The sequence below is a fragment of the Corticium candelabrum genome, chromosome 7, assembly GCF_963422355.1.
Source record: "Corticium candelabrum chromosome 7, ooCorCand1.1, whole genome shotgun sequence".
NCBI classification, from domain to species: Eukaryota; Metazoa; Porifera; class Homoscleromorpha; order Homosclerophorida; family Plakinidae; genus Corticium; species Corticium candelabrum.
The window spans coordinates 2,439,023-2,459,022 of NC_085091.1; the positions used below are offsets into that span (position 1 = coordinate 2,439,023).

Sequence of the window (20,000 nt, forward strand, 5' to 3'; positions counted from 1 at the left end):
ACGACGTTGTCGAAGTGTACGTTTGCACTGTCCACGTCACACTGCTTTTCCTTGAGAGTGTATTCAGCTGCTTTAGTGCGGCTTTCGTCTTACTCAGCACCTGGCTGGCGTTTTGAAACAAAGCGTCGGCTTTGCAGTCCGCTGCGTCAATTGTCTCCTTCACTTCTTTCTCCAATTTTGCTATCCAAGCGGGAGAGAGAGAGAGAGAGAGAGAGAGAGAGAGAGAGAGAGAGAGAGAGAGAGAGAGAGAGAGAGAGAGAGAGAGAGAGAGAGAGAGAGAGAGAGAGAGAGAGAGAGAGACAGCCACGGCAAACCATGCGTTCGCGAGTGAACCGTAATTGGCGTAAACGCGCAAGCTGGTGTCAAACAAGAAAAATGGTCCGTACAGCCTTATTTCAAATTGGGAGCTGGAAAACTCTAGGTATCCGCTAGAACCCAAAACGTCGGCTACATTAACGTACCCAGCAGCTTTCAATTCGACCGACGGAGAAGGTAAGAAGTTGATATTAACATAGAACATCGGACCTTTGTCGAGCTCCTCAACAGAACGGGACATTGTAAGCAAACCGTTAGCGAGTCGCAACGAGCTGGACTTTATGTCAATTTTGATGAGCTTGGGTAAGTCGATAGCGATATCACACGACAGCGTGTAGCCAACAATATTGATTGATCCCTTGAGACGAAACCCAGCCGGTATGCTCACACCGGGACCCTCTCTTTCCGTGAGCGAATACGACGCTTACAGTCCGGTCGGAAATCTACTTTCTCGAAGGGCGCGGGGAAGAGTGGCCGTTTTGTCAAACGCTGCCAGAATGGCGTCGATAGTTAACTTGTTAATAAATTCATAAAAGTAGTTGTTTGCTGGATTAATGGGATCGAATCCGGAGTACGCTTTGCAAACGATCTCGTTCCCGCTGTCGATCTTCCCGATTTGTATCTCTCTGCCCAGTGCGAGTGCTGGAACGACGCCTGATTTTATAGCATTGATATGGACGTTTCAAAACGCTAACCATTCTATCCCGAAAGCCTTCTTCCATATCCCTTCCATTGACATTTCCATTACGGGTTCCTAGTAGAATAGCGCCCATAAAAGTTAATTTCGGTTCAACGAGTTTTAGGGTAGCCACCAGACCTATAGAATTCTCCGAGCCGATCTTGAACTCGATGCCTGCTTCGCTGAGTGTCAGACCGTCTCCTAGTTTGATGTTAGCTACTCCAGCTGCGAAGGTAAACTGGGAGAAAGATGATATGCTAGACCTTAGTCGCATGGTAGCGTTGGCGCCGATTGCGTTTTTCATAAACTCGCAAAATTGATTGCCTTCACAGTTTTGAGGAAATTGAAAGAATGCTACGATGGTCAATCCCTTCTCTACAGGAACATCACCAAGCAGCGCTCCTTGCAGAGACACGCCTTCAATCGATTTCGGTGAAATAACAAACGCACAGCTTAACGATCTGTCGAGAAAGGAGATCCAAGAGACTTGCACTCCAGACAGCTTCTCTACCAGTGATGCGAACTGCACATTCTTAAATTCTATTCCAAGAGCTAGAGACTACTCTCCACTGGATCTGATCACAATAGCATTCAAAGTGACTCCTGACCATGAACCAATTAAAGGACGACCTAAAAATTGCATTCGGAAATCTGAGCTACCGACACCGATTGTGATAGAAATGAAAGGTTTTTGAATAGAGAAATTTGTGAGATGAATTCTTGTTAGAATACTTTGCAAACTCGGCGGCAAAAACGTGACCGAAAACTTGTTGTTTATGTTACCAATGTTGATTTCAGGAAACTTGGCAGTCAGGAGGTAGCCTTTTGTTTTGCCAGGTTCGCCTTCAGAGTTATCGGACACCGGATGTGGTTTCAACGAGATGGAAAACTCTGCGGTTCCAAGTTGCCACTTACCGTGCGCCTTAACAGTAGTCTTACGCGGTTCTGAAAGAGTCACCTCAAAGTTCAGAGTTGGATTGAGAATTGGAAACAATGTTCTCTATCAGAACAAGCTTCTCACCAAACCGAGGTTCTACAGAAATGGTTTTTGTTTTATGAACGTACTCGAAGCTATAAAGCTGAAGATTTAGTAGTTTAGACACACCCGGTGGTAGGGGAACTCGAGATACATTAAACTTGGGTAGTATAACTTTTATGAGATTTTTAAAGTCAAAGTAACACCAGGATCATTGAGAGAAAATTTCATGTCGTCTTTAGAAAGATGAATGATACATTGAACCGGCGCTCGGTCTTCAACAAGTGGAATGGCCAAGATTATTGCAACACCTTTGTGTATCGGTTTGAGTTGCGCTAGAATACCATCCAAAACACCTGGTACCATGTCTGGATCAACGTTTCCAGTAGACACGACGAGTCCTATTTCTGGAATAGTCAGTGAACCAAAAAACGGCACGTGAGTGATATCATTTACTGTTATCTTTTGAATCAAACTTGATAGACGGAAAGAAGGAAAATTTATTCCAATTGTTAACACAGTTTCTGCCTTCTGCCATGGTTGTTCCTTATATCGATGCAGTATGAGATGTGATCGAAAACTCCCCCATCCTTCGATGGTTGGACTGCCTGACAATCCCATTGCAAAGCCATTGTTGTATGAAATGCCAACAAACTGAGCTTTCTCAATAGAAAATTTGTCCAGTCCAACGCGTTTCAGCACATCTTGTAATCCACCAGAAGGTAGGACTGTTGCAGCCATATCTTGAGCAAATTTCCCAACATTCAGTGATCCAGACTCAGGTGCTCCCCAAAATGTTAATTCATCTCCAACTTTTCAATGTTAGTCCACCTATACCTTTCAAACGCCACACACCAGCAATACCTAGATCTTGAAGCTTGAAACAGTCTGAAAACGATTCAGACTCTAAATCAATTCCAAATCGAACCAGGACAGTCAGATCACCAAGAATAAGAAACGACGGTATGATGGTTATATTATCATATTATCCTGTATCAATTTCAAATTCCTTGTGATTTTGAAATCACACACCAGCGATTCTTGCTTTGTACAGATACACGAAGGAGACGGTATACATAGCGACTAGTCAGGAAGCAGTAGAACGATACATAGAAAGATACAGGACGTTCCGTATAAAGATCCAGATAAAGATCCAGAAACACCTCAAAAATCTAGGGAATCGCGATCATCTAAAGAACAACTAGACAGCGACAACGTGGCTTTCATGAGATCGACAGCTTTGGCAGCAGAACAAATGTTTGGTCGATCTTCTGGTCACAGTCGTCGACATAGTTCTAGACCTAGCGGTCGACACGCCAGTTCTAGTCGTTCATCGCAAATAACGACAAGTCATGCATACGGTCGCTCAACCAAAAGGCAAATGGTTACAATTCATGCAATTTGTTTATCGGATCACCAGCAAAGCATTCCTCCATCTCGCGAAACTAAACTGAAGCTATCATTAGCAGCGCTAGGAGAGCAAGACATTCTCGTTGGCCACTATGATGATGCTCTGAAAGTCCACAATGCAATAGTTCAGACGTTTCCACCCCTAGAAAGAGCAGGATTTGAAATGATGCGTCTTACAAGTCGGAGAACTCTCGAAGTCCTCCGTACAGCACATGGTATCCTAAACGCAAGAAACGTCAAAAGACAGCCTTGAACAAGGCGGAATTGTATCTCAGACTAATCAAGCATTCTTTACCCATATCGGATACATCACAAAGACCAACAGAACGTTATTCTGTTCTGCTAATTTACTTTGTGCCGTTTTCTCAGTCGCCGCGGTCTTCTGACTGAGATTAATTCTGCTTTCTCTCAGCTGCTGTTAATTTACCTTGTGTCTTAATCTACAGTTTTAGTACAGTGTACGGTGTAGATTGTGGAGTGCATCATTCAGCAGTCTGAGCCAATGCCAGCCTAATTAAGGTAGCATACAAATGAGGTATACAAGTGCTACACGTTGCACATTCAAAGTAACCAGTTACAAATAAGCACATCGGTTCTGATAAAATCAATGACATTAAAGTTCCAGACAAAATTTTTGCTGTCCAACTGATATGAAATTTGCTTCTGGTCACCTAGGGCAGCCCACACACACACCTGGGCCCTGGAATTCCGCCAATACCCATGCACTATGGGCTTCGGCATCGCAGAAGAAGTTTCCGCCAGGAAGTGCTTGTGACAGGTCAATATTCAATGATACCAGGTCGTTGTATGGTATCAACTCATCTGTTCTTTGGACCATGCTGGTAAATCCTCGGTTTGTGAAAACTCTACGTTTCCAAGAACAGAATGTCGTGCTAGCTTTCTGAATACGTTCAACGCCCTCTATAGTGCAGCCACCACACGCACGCACGCACACGCCCGCACACACACACACACACACACACACACACACACACACACGCACACATGCGCACACACACACACACACACACACACACACACACACACACACGCACACATGCGCACACACACACACATACACGCACAAAGCATTGATTCGGTAGACGCCTGACCGCTCGACTACCGCTCGACCAGTTGTCAAAGGTGATGATCTAGCGATGCTGCTGTGCATGTCCTGTCACCTCAAGCTTGAAAAGATTGAAGAACTGAAGCTGAAACTAAAACTAAGACGTTCGAGTGCACCAGGGTCCCCTAAGTCGCCCACGAGGACTTCACACGCGCGAAATCAGCGTTAGTGAACCTAGCATAACCAATTATTGCTAAACCAATCAGAATTTACAACCGAAATTCCGGTTCTAAGACGCTGATTGGCTTAGAAGGCTATTTCCGAAATCATATTAGTACACACCGATTGCGCGCTGCGCGCGCTCTCTAGTCTGGAAGTTCGAGGCTGCTTTAGTCGGCAGAGCCGTCTGGTATTCGCTGCTCTCCGCGAATCTAGGTCATATCCGGTCCGTGTGTTGGTGACCATTTTTCCAGCAAATAGATGGCTGCATTGTCTTGCATGCAAGTTCAGCTCTATTGCGAGTTTGCATCCCGTTCCCATGTCTTGCTAACTACAAGCAATGTGACACTCGAAAAATGAGACCGTAAACGCATTTTTGGTCTCATCGCAGGTTTTTGTAGTAGGTATTGATTTATCCTACAAACGGGCATTTAACTAAATCGTAGTACGAAGACTGGTCACTAATGAGACTAGCAAAGTAAATGGCTGCTTGTCATTGAATACTGAACAATGCTGCTGTTCTGATTAATTAATGCACGCATCTTTTACTCTAGCTGAAACGACCAACAATTCGTCAATCCCTACAGCTGTCTACGTAACTAAGCTTAAACAGATGGTCGTCTACAACAGATCGCTCTATTGAGTCGCTTGTTACCGAGATATCTGTTCCAGAAATCTGAATCACAAATCACTCCCTTTGTTGTTGACTTTTATTAAGTTGAATGGTACTGGGGATGCGAAGGGCTTCTGTTGCTGTATAGTGGCAACTGGTTTAGCAAACGCATCGACATCTGATAAAAACAATGACGTACTTGCTGATCATCCTCTCCTCTGAGACGATAAACAGTCGCCTAGGTCAAAGCAGACTGCTTCTTATCTGGCCGTCTCACTTCAATCCTGAAACAAATTGCAAATTCAATCCTGAATCCTTTAACATAAAATTTGCCAGATAAAAATGTTGTTTCAGGTTTTCAGACGAATGGTTTATTTTCCAGAAGAGGATCAAATGCTTGTTTGACTGACATGACGTATAGAATTTGTTTCTGGTCACCCAGCAAAACACACACACAACGAATTTCACTGATTCTACAGAATTTCTCCAGTCTGGAGTTTGACAGATTTCAGTTCAGAGAGATTCCAGTGCTTGTTTTGCTGTTTCAAATTCTGTTTTCAAGTTTTCTCAGCTGCTGCTAATTTATCTTCTGTCTTTTTCAGCCTCAACTTAGCATCTGTTCCTCTCACGCCAAAACATTTAAATAACAAGCTTTTGCCAAATATCTCTAATGTGGGAATTACTAAAGAACGAAGTTGTACTAACATAGAAAATTCTGCAAAATAAAGATAGAAGAAAAACCTCAATTCTGCATAGTAAAATATCAGTATGTATGCTAGCTTCTCTATGTGCCTAATCAAATTTTGTTAGTGTTGCGTAGCCATACCCTATATACTGCCGCGTAATATTACGTGCTGGCGCTTCACTTTCACGAGAAGAGGATTGGGGAGGAGTCGAATAAATTTTAGCTAGAGTTTGATCTTCCATCACTTGAAAATTGTATTTTAATCAATGGTTGTTGAATTGAAACATTTTTCATTGTTAGTTATTGTCCCTTCATAGTTACAGCTAATTAAGCTGTTTCTCGACGGTAAAAAATTGGAATTTGTTGAAAGGTGAAAACACCTGCAAAGATCATATTACCTACTAGCTAAATAGCTCGTTCTCCACACGGGCAGATTATACGTACTATTAATTGTTAAGTTAATTAATTAAACTTTGCATGCAAATTTACGTTGTTGCATGAGTATCTCGTTCACATGCATTTTCTGACTCCGTTCTGAAGAATTAGCAGCCGGACAGAACTCCTATAAAGAATAATTTCGTTCAGAGTTGTATATATATATATATATATATATATATATATATATATATATATATATATATATATATCTACATATATATCCCGTTCAATGATATCCAGTTCTGCAAAATTAGCAGTGGTCGAGTATAGCCAAGTGTATATGTCGTTACACGCCGATCCCGTTCTTCGTCCAGCTGATTAGATTAATAAATAAAATGTAACAAAGTGTTCCGTTCTGAAAAAATTAGCAGCGAGTTTCCCATTAGAATTATATATCCATGCAGCAAAATCTTGAAAAGTCACGTGAGTTTACTAGGAGCACGCGTAAACATACGCATCTGTTTAGATGGAAGTGTATAAGATTTATGCATGCATTTATAGAAGTGGGCATGATTGGTTTTTTAAGTTAATTAACTTACAGTTGTGTTTTCCCTTTTCATGAAGGTCGTCAACGCAGTGCATAAAATATTTGAGCAAGAGATCAACTTTAAGTTAAGGTACAGTATTTATATATATATATATATATATATATATATATATATATATATATATGAATATATATAATATATAAATGAATTTATTTAAACTTATTTGAATTTATATATATATATATATATATATGAATGTGTTGCTAAAGGATAGCTTAGGTATTCGTTTCAATTTTGTTTCAGTGTACAGCATGACAAAAGAGTCATTGTTGTGAGCTCTTTCGTTATTCCGTGCTACAGAAACCGAGGTTATGAAGGTGTTAAAATAGCTGGTCGGCATATACGTCAGTTAAATTGTTTGTATAACTTTCTGTATATCACCTAGTGTGATGTATAACTATTGCAATGTAGGCAAATGTATTCGAGTAACTGTGGTATGAAGTCTTGATCTGCATGGGATATTGATCACAATGGAGCACGTGAACCTCATGTACTCCATTGTGATCGATATTCTCGGCTCAAGACTCCATACTACAGTTCTTCAGAGGTACCAGGCAGAGACCCTTGACCCCCACTCTCGTAATTGTCGATGACAGTAGACTACTGGTGTATTCACAGAAGTAAGTTACCGTTACACCGTGTTTAATTGCCAACCACGGTTTCTGGGGAAGAGCAAGCTGTAGCTACATTGACCATCTGGGCTCTTTACAGCTTCCTTCCATGCACCAATCCCCGTGCTTCTCCTCCATATTGTCACGCAACTGCTTGAGATGCTGCATCACATCGGTAATTTGCTCACGGCATGAACAACTTCTGCAATTTGGATAGAAGGACGTCCAACTAATAGCTATGCCGCTCACTTAGGTTGGAGTGATTTCCGCGCGACAGGAAACTAATGCTAATTACGCCACTGCATACAGACCTGAAATTGGAAGTGGGATTGGAGTGGACTTAGGTACTGTAGTATGTAGTCTCGCGTAGTCATCGGATGATTCCTTCTCATTTTCGACATCCAGACGGCAACGTCGAAATTAATCAACTCACGGGAAACCCATTGCAAAATTCTGTTCAAGTGATATTCTGTTCAACTGATATCAAGTGATACAATCTAAATGCTAGGCAAATGTAGCTGTAACTGTTGCAGCTGAAAGGTAACCAACAATTCGTCATTCATTAGAGGATAACTCATTTCAGAAAATGTCAAATCAAGCTTGAACAGATAGTCTTCAAAAACAGACAGCTCTGCTGAATGCGCTGATTTTTCAACTTTTTGGAGAGTTCCACTGAAGGAGCTATTTTGGAATCAAAATCAATCTTTTCAGTGACCTTTATTGAGTCGTCCCGGTCCAGCCCTAGGGGTAAAAAGCCGATCCGCCGTGGCTGTTGGTTTAGTAAACACATCGACATCTGATGCATACAATGACGTGCTTCTTCACAATACCCTCCTCTGACACGATACACAGTCACATATGCCAAAGCAGACCGCTTATCAGACTCTTTCGCTTCCAACTTTAGAGCAAGCTGCAAATGCAATCCTGAATTTTCAACATGCATTTTTTGAGATAAAAATATTTTTTGAGATGCTTTGACAGGGTTGTTTATCTTCCAAAAATGAACAAAATCCTTGTCCCAGTAAAAGAAAACCTGCATTTGTTCACCTAGCGCAGCCCTCACAGAGTCTACTGATTCCACAGAATTTTTTCAGGATGGAGTACAAAATGAGTGAATGCTGTTAATGATTTCAGTTCACGTTTCAGTGCTTGCACTGATTCAAGTTCTGCTTTCTGCTTTTTCTCAGCTTCTGCTAGCTTCTTTTCAGCCTGTGCTAACTTCCTATCTGTTTATTTCTGTTTCTCTTCAAATGCTTTTCTTGTCATTTCTTGCTGTTTCTCTGTCTCTACTGACTTCTTAGCTGTTTGTTTCAGTTTCTCTTCAAATGCTTTTCTTGTCATTTCTTGCTGTTTCTCGGTCTCTGTCAGCTTACTATCTGTTTCTCTTTGCTTTGCTTCAGCAACTGCCAATCTAACTGTTATGCTGTGCAGTGATCTCACAGCCAAGCCGAGATAATGAAGTCTCCTTGTTCAAATGATACTGCAACTCCTTTCTATTGCCAATGATATGACATCCAGCTGATGCAAAATCACACTGTAAAGGACTGTTAGGACACTCACCCTCTTTGTTAGAGTGCATTTCCACGCCTTTCCTAGCTACCTGCATTCCACACCGATGAGAACAACCAACAGGATACTTATAGCATACCTCATAGTGAGAAGCTAACTGTACATTTTCCAGCACTTCGTCACAGTAGCAACAGCGTACGATCTGTCGTTGACATTCATTTCTTTCGTGGTTCTCCCCGTTCTTTTTCATTATCCGATTTCCACAATTACACATTTCAGCTACGTGGCCACATACTTGGTTGTGTTGATTGCGCTCTCGTAGTTCACCAATCCAGTTGCAGCCTTCCTCGTGCATATCACAACGAATATTCAGACTCAGAATTTCGCGTTTGACCATGTTGCTTGGGTAGATCTCCGCTTCCTTCAGCTCCTTCCTGCACAAAGGGCATATCATTTTGCCATCGCTAATGAGGGGCCCCAAGCATTCAACACAGAACTGGTGACCACACTCCGTAACCCTAGGTTCTCGTGTTGCCAATTGACAAATGGGGCACGTCAATCGGTCAGAGGCGAGTTCAACAAAGTGAGCATCAAATCCTTCTGCAGACATGGTACAACAGTACAGCATGAGAAAAGCAACGCAGAAAAGTGGCTGAATGTCGAAAAATAGAACAACAACTGTACGTCTCTAACGCCACTACTAATTATCTCCACATCAATATTAGTGCTCTCTACTAGAAGTAGCATGTCTCACGACAGTGGAAAAAACGTCCGTCCAATTCAGATCAGAGTAGCACCTACTTCGCTTCCTAGTAAAAGTGACCTTCTTAATTGTTCTAGAAAATTTAGCGCAAATCGAAAGAATGCGGTATCAAAGCTAAAACACAGGAAGCGGTCATGACAAGTTTACAGGCAGGAAGGGTCGTTTGCTACTTTCAAAGTAACCCACCATACAGAGCATATAGTAATTGCACCACGTACTTTAGATACATACAGATAGAGTAACACTAGTAGATTTTGCAGTACAGTCTGGTATAATTATAGTAACACTATTAGATAGAAAAACCTTAATTAGTACACATATAACAGTGGCGTATATACGTACTTGGCATATATGGGCTAGACCAGGCTATAGACACCATCACTCGTAGGCATGGTCATAAAAATCGTGTAAATTGTGAGCACGCACACACACACACACACACACACACACACACACACACACACACACACACACACACACACACACACACACACACACACACACACACACACAGCACACACACACACACACACACACACACACACACACACACACACACACACACACACACATATGGGCGTGTTTATAAAAGTAGGCGTGAATTTTAGCGCCCCATTTCTAAAGGTCACGCTACGCCCCTGTATAATACAAGCACGCACCATCAGCCTTCAACATTCTCCCTATGTAGACGATGGCATTACAACAGAGAAAGAATTCATTGACAAAAGGGATAAAATATCTAAGAATATGGTCACATTTATGCACTTTAATTAAAGTTGTGTCGCTTCGATCGTCATGTGAAAAACAAGGAAATTACCCACAAAACTCACACTTGACTCCTGCACACACATACACATCATACACACACACATACACATCACTTACACACACACACACACACACACACACACACACACACACACACACACACACACACACACACACACACACACACACACACACACTCACAATTTTACGTACCAATCTAGATTAATTCTAAATGACAAATGAACCAACTCTGTATAGTCTAACCTATTTATCAGATCTAAAAACCAATATTATTTATTTCAGCATTGTATATGCAGAAATTTTTCCAAGATCTCAAACGTCTATCCACTTACATCTAGCCTCAAGCCTGCAGCGCTACAGTTAATTTTGTTGACTAGGTTTATCAGGCCCAGATTCAGGAATTTTTGAAAGAGGGGTTGACCTGGTAGCAGTTACCAATAATGAATAATGGTTAATAATAGCATTACTAATTTTCTTGTTTCTAATAAAATTATATAAAATTATTGAACCACACCCATTGGAAAAGAGGGAGTTTCAACCCACCCTGAACCCCCATTTGGATCCTGGCCCGTTTATTGAATACAAACAGAATCAATGTTTGTGTCAGCACTAACAATAAGCTGGCTTGTAATGCGTCATCAGAATGAGTAGTCGATTCCTTCTCTTCTAGTTTTGTATAGTACTTTTATTACCAAAATCTAGTAAGTTCAAAGTTGAAATCGCAATTTACAAAATATACAGCGACTGTACTGATTTCGAGAGATGTGAAACGGTCTAGCCTGCGTTGTTTCTGCAACGCCATCATCGCCTCGTGATCACCACCTAGAAGGTCGTCTCGTCACTACGACGTTATCAAGTATACTTTGCATTGCAAATTTAACAATTTTTAACATTTAATCGTGGGTCGTCCAGCTACTAGTACTAGTAGTTGTATATTCAGCTTCACTCACACAATAACAATAATGTATAAACTAATGGATGGGTGGTGTCTTGTGTCTAGATACAAAGTACACTGCTGCCAGTGTTCACGATTTTGCAAGTCGTTCACGAGCTCTACTGGGCTGCAGCCAAGACAGTTCACGAAGGCAACTCAGAGAATTAAAGAGAAGCGCAGGAACAAGTGAGGTTCTAGAAACTGCTTGTCAGCTCACATTTTCTAACACAAGTTGCTGAATTACTGCTGAACCTTACAGTCAGATTAGTAAGAGCACGCTTCGTTGTATCTATAGCCTTTAACTAGATTTGTTGCATTGCAACGTTAAGAGTTGAATGCTGTAATTCAGATGTTTACAGTCAACTTTTATTAATTGAACAAGCGTCGTCAAAGTTGTTGCAAAACTGCAACTACTACTAAAGATTGCATGCAGGCTGCCACTGCTATGTCCTAGTTTAAACGATTTTAGTGCATAGATCTTTTTTCAGAAGACAAAGCTCATAGTGTTTTACACTCGACCTATCTACGTAAACAAACGTCAATGTTGCCTATATAATTGCGTTGTCCGACCTAGCTCCTAACACACACACAAACACACACACACACACACACACACACACACACACACACACACACACACACGCACGCACGCACGCACGCACACACGCACGCACGCACACACACACACAGAGTATTGTCAGAGCCGTTTAGACGGCTCTGAGTATTGCAATAGCCTCGGTATACAGACCTGCGCAGACATACGGGTACTGTGTGTCCCCGCCTATCGGTACCGCACTGACCCATAATAATAATTGTCAAAGTACCAAAACAGTTACAACACATATTTAAATCTTATTATACCATACAAGCCAAAACAAACGTACTGATTGCAGGCTAGTGCTATAAACACACGGTTGAAGCCTTCACAAAATATTCTTAATAGACACTCCGTGTCAATTGCACCATCATTGCATCACGAAATAAAAATGTAATGCGATTTAACAAAAATGATTAAGAGTAACAACGGTCATGATAGAATTAAGCCTTCTACAAGTGAAATACCAGAAAATACCAACATCAAGTATTAAAATCAGTTTTTCTGGATTCATAATAAAAGTCATTTCTCATTTCTCTTCTCGTTGCTCTTTGCAATTGGCATATGTTCAACAGCAAACTGACATCTCACTCTCTGATTACGATCAAGTTCTTCTCCAGAGGTAAACGACAGCTGTCTAGTCTGTGCATCAATGACAAGATACTGACGTCGTTTCATGTACGCAGTCTTTCTCAACACGTGCAACGAATCCTTTTCCCAACGAGAAACGGGTGCCAAACGGCGGGTACTCGGAAACTCCACGTAGAATCGAGCGTAAGCGTTGGGATAAGGAACGCTGGTGACAAGACAAACCTTGCTCTCGTCTGTCGAGTCTGCGCACAAGTATAACTTGGTGTCGTCTACTTTGCAGTAGATGTAAAATCCGAAGTCTGGATCTTCCATAGGATCGCAGTCATCGTCTGGATCGCGGTCGAGACATTTCAAACTGGTCTCGCGACGCCGTGGGACTTCGATAAAGAATTGGAACTCGACATCCGTCGTTCCGACCTCGTAGACAGTGCGTTTGTCGCCTGCTTCTAGTCTTGCGTTCTCGATGCTTCTGTTGTCCGTTTGTTCTGAGTGTTGTTGTTCTTCGGGTTGCTCTTTGTCTTCATCGGTGTTTTCAAGTTGCCGTTTCGTGTTGCCATGCTTGCTTGGAGGTTGCGATGTTGTAGTACATGTACATCTCAGACAGTAGTTGCCAGCTCCGATCAAAAATGGTCCGCCTATAAAACAATGAACGAAATATTTTGCAGCGTGGTCTGTACTGCAGCATGTGTGCACTGACACTAATCTCGGTAAACTTTTATATTCAGACAGACAAATGGATAAAGAAAAATGACAGAAATTAATTAATGAGAATAAAAGTAAGCAGGCAAAACAGTAAAACGATTAAAAAACAAGCTGTAAACAAACAAAACTAGACACACACTAAACCACAATCGTTTTAGTACAAGCTGATGGACCAACGTTTGATTGACCTCTTCCAAGAAAACAAGGTATAGGTAATAATTACCTATGGCACAATTTACCGCCAAAATGGCTAAATTTTGTATAACATTACAAAGCAAATATGGGCATGCCAAATTGATCTTGATATTGTACTTCAGGAAATATTGTCTTGCAAAATTATTATATGTGGTTTCTTGTAAGAATTTATGATTACCTGCAGCGATTACTGGGCGTGACTCAGCCATCTTTTCATTCACGTACAACAGAGACGCATCTTTCATTGCTTCTCGCCATTCTGGATCGCTTACGAGTGTCCAGACGGGACTCACATCATAGCCAATAACTCGCTCATAATCTGCTTTTACCACCGTCCTCGCTCCGTTCAATTTCACCATGGGATCGACAGTAACAAACAAACGGCTGTCGTACTTGCCAGCAAGAGTCATGTTTTTCTCCGTAAATGCAACGTCTAGCGACGCACTGTTCAAACCCGCTAGCGTCGCGTTCGTCGACAACTTGGATGCCGTTTGACAAACGACGACGTTCTTGGTGCGATACATTTTCGCTCCCAGTTCTACGGAAGAGATGAAGTGAGTGGCTCCCCTGTTCTCGTCGCTTATTAAACCCTTGCAGATCTCGACCATTTTGTTACGTCTGTCTTCGTCTTTACACTGTGCCATAGTTGTACTCGTTATTTCTTCTTTCTTAATGTTGATGAGCTTATCAAGACGAGACCGAAAAGAATCACCGTCATTGTCGTCGGTCCTAAAACGGATGGTGTTCGTAGACATGCTGTACTCATTTTAATCACGTACGTGCGTACCTAGACGTCTGATTGCCGTATTCTCCAGCTCTTCGTCCGACGTCGAAATAGATGGTTCTCGTGTGGATCTTCTGGCCTTCGTATCGTTGCAAACTGCGTGACTCCTTCTTGCGCTCCGCGTTGATGCCGACGTCAATCTGGAGAGGCGTGGCCGACGGCGTCTTCAGACTTGCGTGCATCTCACGGCATAGCTTGTACCAGTCTTGAACGTCAGATTTGAAAGAAACATAACCGCTTCCTATTGTCAGTTGAAGAAGAGAAGACGATTTGGGGTCGATCTGTCGGTCCAGCAAGTGGTTCGTACACTCAAGGCAACTGAGTCCCATTCCGAGACCCATACCGGCCAGTTTGTCACGTGTTTTGTCGTCCAACGGGTACTCGTTGAACGTCGGATTTGTTATATCATCTAGTTGGGCGACGGACATGCTGCAAGTGGTCTGGGTCTAGCCGAGTGTTGTCCCTAGAGTCCCCACGCTGCAGGTGAGCAAACGCTACTGGCATTCTAGCTGTTCAAGATCTCCCGTCTTATGTAGCAAACCCAATCACAGCCGACCGGATGTCAGACATCCTGTATATTGCTACTTTCGAATTCCTAACACTTTACAAGGTCAGATTAATTAACAGTCCCTTGGCTTCCTGGTCTAGAATAGAGTGAGAAATATATTTACATAGATGTCTAGTTGATTAGAGACACCGACAAACGTAGCGTTCATATGACAGGAAGTGGTCAGAGTAGGATACCGAGAAGACGTCAATGCACTCGGCCGTTCGTAGAAACTGCTAACCACGTCGATATCCATATGTACTGTCTGCTTTCATATTCATAGGGGCAAGAAAATGATTACAACATCAGCGCCTGTCGACTGGCTTGGCTGCATGCATATCGTTAGTAAAATACAACTAGACATGACCCATTGCAGAACATAGTTTCCATCTTTCGAAAGGGACTTCTGGCATGCCGTGTGCCTCAGATATCATTGGCTATTGCTTGATGTCCCTTCACATTGCGAGTGTGGACAACGTTTTAGCATTGCATGATCATTCAATGATCTGCAAAAATGGTGGCTTCCCTACTTTGAAGCATAATGAAGTGAGAGACATAACAGCTGATTTACTCAAGGAAGTTTGCCATAATTAACATCGAACCAGCCTTGCAACCCTTGTCAGGTGAAACGTTCAGATATGCAACTGCCAAAGTTGAGCCAGGGTCTACTACCAGAGGAGTTTGGAGAACTGGTGAGAGAGAGAGAGCATTTTTATGTAAGGGTTTTTTTATCCTAATGTTCGCTCCAACTTCAAACACTCTAATCTGAAGTCAGTTTTTACTGTTCATGAGAATGAGAAGAAGCGTGCATAGGCTGACTGCATATGTGAAGTTGAGCATGGATCATTCACTCCATTGGTTTTTAGTTCCACAGGAAGCACAGGCCCTGAAGCCACAAACTTTTACAAACGACTGGCAATTAAGCCTTCTTGCTGAAAAATATAGAGAGAACTGCAGCAAAATGATGCAACTGATTCGATGCCGTCTGAACTTTGCCTTGCTTCGATCATCTATCCTTTGTATTCGTGATACTAGATGTTCTATATATAAACCTGTCAAACTTGACTTATTAGGACTTGTTGAGAGTGAGGCACACCTAAATGAATGGTTAGTGTGTTGTCATTTTTTTTTTGCTGCACTTGGGTGTTTTTTTCATGTTTTAGAAATAAAACTACCATTAACAGTATTTAGTTTGTGGAAATGTATCGTACTATGATTTATTCGAATATACTACTACTACTACTACTACGGACCAGAATTTGGCTATTTTGCTAATGCTGGCAAACATGGCTGATCGTGAAAGAGAACAAGCAGGAGCAGGCAAGAGATATTTTTGGAGACACTTCTGTTCAGATAACAACATCAGGGAAGAGACACCTTGGTGCTGCTCTTGGTAGTTCATCCTTTGTTGAAGAATATGTCAGCAGAAAGGTAGATAAGTTGGTCATGCAAGTAAAACGCTTGTCAGAGATTGCATTAACACAACCACATGCTGCTTATTCTGCATTTACTCATGGCTTGTCTTGTCGATGGTTATACATATCAAGAACTGTCGAAAACATCTCTTCCATGATGCAGCCGCTTGAGGAAGCCATTCGTGATTATTTCATTCCTGCCATAACCGGCCAGTAACATTGTAGCCAAGACGTGAGAGATTTGTTGGCTTTACCTTGTCGACTTGGAGGTATAAACTTGACTAATCCAACTCACACGTCCGATGTTGAGTTCAAGTCTTCTTGTCGTATCACAGCACCATTAGCAGCTCTCATAATACAACAAGAACAGTGCTACAATGTGGCTGTCGAAGCTGTTCAGAAAGAAAAATCTGCCACAAAATTTGAAAAACGGGCTTAGTAGAGATAGAAGCTAATTGCCCAGCATCTATGAAACGATGCGTTGAACTTGCCTCTGAAAAGGGTGCATCAAATTGGCTATCCGTTTTAGCGGTTGAAGAACATGGTTTTCATTTGAGCAAAGGAGATTTTCGTGATGCTTTGTGCATGCGCTATGGTTGGATGTTACCAAATCTACCTTCAAAATGTGTCTGTGGATCTGCTTTCAACGTTGACCATGCAATGGTATGTTCTAAAGGTGGTTTTCCGACGCTAAGGCATATGAAATTGGGAATATAACTGCCAATCTTTTGACTGAAGTGTGTCATGATGTAGCGATAGAACCGATGTTACAACCTCTGACTGGAGAAAAGTTTCAGAAGAAAACAGCGAACATGTCTGACGAGGCTACACAGGTAAAACAGTATATGTAATCATGTAGTAGATTTCTGATTGGATTCTTGGGTTCTTAGAAATCACACCCATGAGGTATGCATGAAACAGATCCTATAATCACACCCTATATGATTCAGGAGAAGGTCAGAGGCAGTCTTATAATCACACCCTATATGATTCAAGAGAAGGTCAGACGCAGTCCTATAATCACATATCTGATTGATAAGTAGATTGAACGCGGTCCTGTAAGCACAGTGAATGAACATAGGCTGGCTAAAACACAATGGTAACGTGGTTTTTTACTATACGTAGTGCAGCTATTACAAATAAAACAGCTATTAATTAATTAATAATTAGTTATAATTAATTATTAATTAGCTATAACTAAAATATTATCTTAGGGCGCGTCTCCACTAGGGCTTAATAAACATGTTTACAACCTGTTTAAGTCTAAACTTGTTTAAGAATTATCGTGTCTCCACTAGCGTTAAACCTGTTTAACTCTAAACCTAGACAGCTTTTGCTAAACATGTTTCAGAGGTAGTTTAACGAAAGTGGTTTAGGTTTAACAGTCACGTGATATAAAAGCGCGTTTCAAAACGGTGGATGTTAGTTCTTTCACGCTGTTCTTTCTCTTTCTTTGGAGATTATTGGAAGAAGACAAAACTAGGCAATGACAGAGAGTGCGTAGACTGATGCAGAGTGTCAGGAGAGAGCCATTTTGGCGAAGACAGAGACTTGTGTCTGTGATTGTTCTTCAGACGACAAGAAGACGATCTCCGACTGTCTGGTGCACAAGAAACGAATTCGCGCGGTACAACAAAGTCCCGGATAATTCTTTTAATAGCCCGGAATAAATGGACAAGTGGAGACGTTGTCTACTAAACATGTTTAGAGTTTAAACATGTTTAACGTTAAACATGTTTAAAGAGCAACAAGTGGAGACACAGCCTAATACTCGTAAGTGTCATTATCATGTGTCTCTAATATTACTCTCCACTGCAAAATGCTTTGGCTTGGCTCTTCTAAGTGAGAGTAATTTTCTGTGCATGTGTCCTCAACAAAGTCATTACATGTCAATTCTTGCAGAACCTTTATGCACTGGTCTCTTCCCCTGCAGCTGGATTCTTTCAATGACAAGGTTTTCCTTTTTTTGCTCCTTACATGTACAGTCGTCAATTCTGTCAAACCTATAAAAAGTAATTCTGCTATTACTCCATTGGTACAGACACAAAAGACGAAACTGTCAGACTGACAGAAATGACAGTGAACAACTGTCTTAAGTTAACCAATATATATTAGTCAAAACAATGATCCGTATTTTCAAGTCTTGTGACACTGAAAATCATTGCTTCTAAAGTAATTACAGCAAACAACATCCCTTTTTCCATGGCTGTCAGGAGTCTAACGGAACAACTCTCTGTCACTCTTTGGAAGTACAATAATAGAATGTTACAAAGTTGTCTTCTAGATGCAAACAATGACTTGTTGGATTTTCTTGCTACGTAAATTATATATGTATAACAAGGAAGAAACAGACATAACAGGCAAATCCCAAAAACAGTCATTTGAATCTAAAAGTAGTCTACTTTCTATCAGTCTAGCATTAAACTTCCACAAGCTAACTGACAGCTGCTGCATAAGGTTATTGTAGGCCTGTGAAAATTACGGAATGTTGTTTGAAGTAATTGTTTTGGTAGCAATGGCTCTCAAAGTTTCCAGGCTGGCAGAAGTCATCATATTTGGTGTCTTTGTCAATCTCCCCAGCCAGACTGGCGGCACCTGCGACAGTCGCTGAACTTGACACAAATTTAAGTTGGAATGAATTGTGTACAGTTATATCAAAAGTAAGCAAGACGACCAGTCAAAAACTTAGGGTGGAAGACGTCTCCAGGGCGATCACAGGTGTCTGACAAGAATCTCTGCTCCTTTGAATCGAAGTGCCTTTGTCATCTATCAATAAAGCATTGAAGATAATGTCTCTGACAACGTCATGACGTTTTGACCGTCAATTAGTCTGACAAGGAGATGGTCACCAAAACCGTCAATTAACTGACCACACTTAATTTCATCTTACAGCAGAAGGATGTACTGGAAAAAGAGTTATGCCCAACCATAAACAAACAGCAATACAGAACTCATCCCTGGTCATGGAAAGGCCAAGGTTTCGGTTGGGAACGGCTCTTAGCCACGCTCCAGCACGTTGTTCTGAAATTGTGTTTAAGTCTGGCTTGATTTCAGGGCCAAATAGATGACGTGGTTTATGCTTCTTTGGAAAAGAACAGCAGCATAAGAGATCTTGCTCGTGTCAATACCATCTCATCCACTCACGCTGGAGCCTGGCTCAGGGCTGTTCCCAATGAAAAACTTGGGCTGGCATTTTCAAAACATGAGTTCATCACATCAATAGGATCTGGCTGGAATTACCAATATTTCCACCACATCCAAATGCCCAAAGATGTGTGTGTGGTAATATCATTGATCAGTTTGGGGACCACGCCTTGAGCTATGGAAGTGGCCCCTTGCGAACAAAACGACATGACAGTTTGAGGGATATTGTCTGGCACGCCCTCCACACCGACAATAGTGGAGTAAAGAAGGAACAGAGAATAGGTGGCCGAGATCTTCATCGACCAGGTGACATTTATCATCCTGATTTTACCAATGGAAAACCTACTTTCTTTGACATAACTGTTAGAAATTCCCTTCAACCCAGCTACATCGTTGCCGCTGCAACCAGTGCAGGTGCCGCCGCATTGGCGGGTGAAATGGAAAAAGATGCCTACCATGATGATATCGTCAC

General features: G+C 41.7%; 3 protein-coding genes across 3 annotated transcripts in view; all 3 read right to left on the reverse strand.

The window, feature by feature from the left end:
• Positions 1 to 8,971: 8,971 nt before the first annotated feature.
• On the reverse strand, positions 8,972 to 9,679 carry LOC134182457 (TNF receptor-associated factor 4-like). Its single transcript, XM_062649860.1, has one exon. It carries the CDS (start codon positions 9,677 to 9,679, stop codon positions 8,972 to 8,974), a length of 708 nt encoding a protein of 235 aa, XP_062505844.1.
• Positions 9,680 to 12,442: 2,763 nt separating this feature from the next.
• On the reverse strand, positions 12,443 to 13,121 carry LOC134182776 (uncharacterized). Its single transcript, XM_062650213.1, has one exon. It carries the CDS (start codon positions 13,051 to 13,053, stop codon positions 12,673 to 12,675), a length of 381 nt encoding a protein of 126 aa, XP_062506197.1. The 5' UTR covers positions 13,054 to 13,121; the 3' UTR covers positions 12,443 to 12,672.
• Positions 13,122 to 18,148: 5,027 nt separating this feature from the next.
• Positions 18,149 to 20,000, reverse strand: part of LOC134182460 (uncharacterized) — a 6,269-nt gene continuing 4,417 nt past the window's right edge. Inside the window, exon 8 of the mRNA XM_062649863.1 lies at positions 18,149 to 18,387. Coding sequence (XP_062505847.1) covers positions 18,149 to 18,387 — 239 coding nt within the window. The remainder of the gene's footprint in view (positions 18,388 to 20,000) is intronic.